Here is a 2,545-nt window from a genome sequence, read left to right as displayed (position 1 = left end):
AAGTAGGCCTATTCCACATAATAATATGCAATAAAACAATATACAATATGATTCGTTAACACGTAGGCTACCTAAGAGCTTGCTGCATGAATCCGTGAGTACAGTTTACAAACCCGAGGGAACGGATTGCGAAAGCGTGGGCACGGATTATGAATTTGTGGGTACGGTTTACAAAATCTGAGCGCACGGATTGGAAATTCGTGGGTACGGTTTATTAATCCGTGGGCACGATTTGTTAAACCGAGGGAACAGTTTAAGAATTCGTGCGTACGGTTAATAAACTGAGGGGACGGATTGCAAAACCGTCGCCACTGATTGTTTTTTTTTTCTCCTACAGGTGACTTCCCGGGCTCCGTACATTTCTGTATCTGTACAGTACAAATGTTTTTGTGTGAGTATTTATAGTATAGATTATGCCTGTTCTATAGCGCTTTATTACAATAGAGAATATGGATATGTTGACCTGCGCCCTCCTGTGGTGGAGTTAGTTTATACATGCTCGTTTCTAAGTCAGTGTAACATTTACTTTCGGTTTTGAAAAAGTCGAGGCGTTGGTGGTAAAATGGCGCACATTTCGGGTAAGATGTTAAACCCACATATTTAATACCTATCAAAATAATATTTTATAAGGATGGAAATGTTTATTTTTACTGCTGTCTTAAAACGGACTTTCTTTAAGAAATAAATACTACAGTCGCCTGCTGCTGTGTGCTGACATGTGTTTGTGCTGTCAGTTTATTACTTTGTAATAGCTTATTATTTTGAGTTGCAAACTGTTATTACCTGACTGGATTGAGCTTTTAATGACATTAGCGGAATTAATCACACGCGACTGTAGCTTTGAATGTAATCTTAATGTTAGTCTCTTCTGATTTAAGCGCATGTATTTCTCTCCTCGCTGTTTTTCCCCTTCAGCCAGATTTCTCGTTTGATTTTGAAACATGGAGGCATAAATGGCACAACATCTGCGTGAGTATCAAATTATAACAAATTAATGTGTTTTATTTAAAGACTCTGTCTTATTAAAGTGTAGCTAGTATACACGATCGTTTCCGTTAGTTCATTTTAACATTGCATTTCTAAGTCCATGCTTTATTGCCTACAAAAGAACTGTGAACAATAAGTCGTCAACTTAAACCCAATACTGCAACCCCAAACAACGAGTGATGAACTTTATAAACTACAATGTCCCTGAGTGTACGGAAGATCTGCCTCTGTGTACCGACGTTTTTGTGTTGTTTAAGCGGAAGTAGGCCTAAGTGATGTAGGCCTATACAGTGTTGGGATTATTTCTGCGTTCTTATTTGCTCTGAAAGCAAAAGAAAAAACACTATGTTGTCCCAATTTTATAAACTAGGGAAAAGCGCATGTAAACATTTGAACTGTCTTTTAGTTCATATATTATTTTTGTTTTCTGTATGTAAACATCAGAGGCCTGCTGTGGCATTCTGACATAAGGAGACAAAGTCCTCACAGTTTTGTTTTTTCTTTTCTTTTCCAGTATAAATTAATGTCCCAGTTACTTTCTGGTTTAATAAACATTATTTATACTATCAAATAATAATAATAATAACAATTATTTATATATATATCTGTAATTAGTGTTCTATTTGTTAAAACCAAGTGTAAATCTCAAGTTAGTGTTTATAAAATAATAACCATAATTCCAAAATAATAACAATAAACAATACAATGCACAACAGCTTTCATGTCATTTGTAAACTGTTCAGGTATTACTTTTAATATTCAACTTTTTTGGATCAGCAGTCATCATAGCTTGATAAACAATTTCACCAATCATTTATTTAATTTCACCAAGCTGTCTGCTCACCAAAAAAAAGAAAGAAAAAAGAAAGAAAGAAAGAAAGAAAAACACATCATGTTTTTAGGCCATTTCAAGTCTGAATTGTATGTGACATAAGGCCGTGATATCTATGTGAGTGAGTCGTATAGTATTTACTTTTTTGCATTAGTCTTCTCAGTAGCACCATCATTATTTATTCACGCTCATGTGGATGTGGAATGTTCATCAAAACAAGAGTCAGGATTCATCACATGAACCAATAATAGTGTGTGGAGGCATTGCCTCCTCTCGTGTGACTTTCCCCCATTCATCCTCTATTAGTCCCCACCACACACATTAGGTCTGCTCAAACTGAGTGGGCTCAAGAGAAATGCAGCCTGCTGTAATTTTAAATATGTGAAATAGCTTCAATAGCTGAAATAATGCAAAATGCCATTTTTATGACCTCTCTTATTTTCTTTTTAAATTAACATTTTGCAGATTCGGCAAGGTGTATGCATACTTGTGATCTCAGTTGTACATATAACCTATTTAATGATCCCTTTCAAATTACTTCTGGTGCAATAAACACTCTTAAGTTGTTTGTCTTTTTCTTGAAATGATTGTAGCACTTAATTCACTGACATTCGTGTTGAGCTGCTTTGTTGAATAGAAACTACTGATTACTGAAACTTTTTTTTTTTTTTTTTCGCTGTTTTGGGGCCTTTTGTTTTTAGAAGAAATATTCTTTTAGTTGTACAA

The 2,545-nt window shown here is 34.9% G+C and overlaps 1 protein-coding gene across 1 annotated transcript in view; it reads left to right on the top strand.

Moving 5' to 3' along the window:
* Positions 1 to 500: 500 nt before the first annotated feature.
* LOC107679471 (GTPase IMAP family member 8-like) overlaps positions 501 to 2,545 on the top strand; it is a 17,750-nt gene continuing 15,705 nt past the window's right edge. Inside the window, exons 1-2 of the mRNA XM_016475023.1 lie at positions 501 to 578; positions 916 to 969. Of these exons, the coding sequence (XP_016330509.1) occupies positions 954 to 969 (16 nt within the window). The 5' untranslated portion in view covers positions 501 to 578; positions 916 to 953. The remainder of the gene's footprint in view (positions 579 to 915; positions 970 to 2,545) is intronic.

This window comes from Sinocyclocheilus anshuiensis, unplaced genomic scaffold (assembly GCF_001515605.1).
Source record: "Sinocyclocheilus anshuiensis isolate Anshui unplaced genomic scaffold, SAMN03320099.WGS_v1.1 scaffold2583, whole genome shotgun sequence".
NCBI classification, from domain to species: Eukaryota; Metazoa; Chordata; class Actinopteri; order Cypriniformes; family Cyprinidae; genus Sinocyclocheilus; species Sinocyclocheilus anshuiensis.
This window is presented reverse-complemented; position numbering and strand designations above follow the sequence as displayed.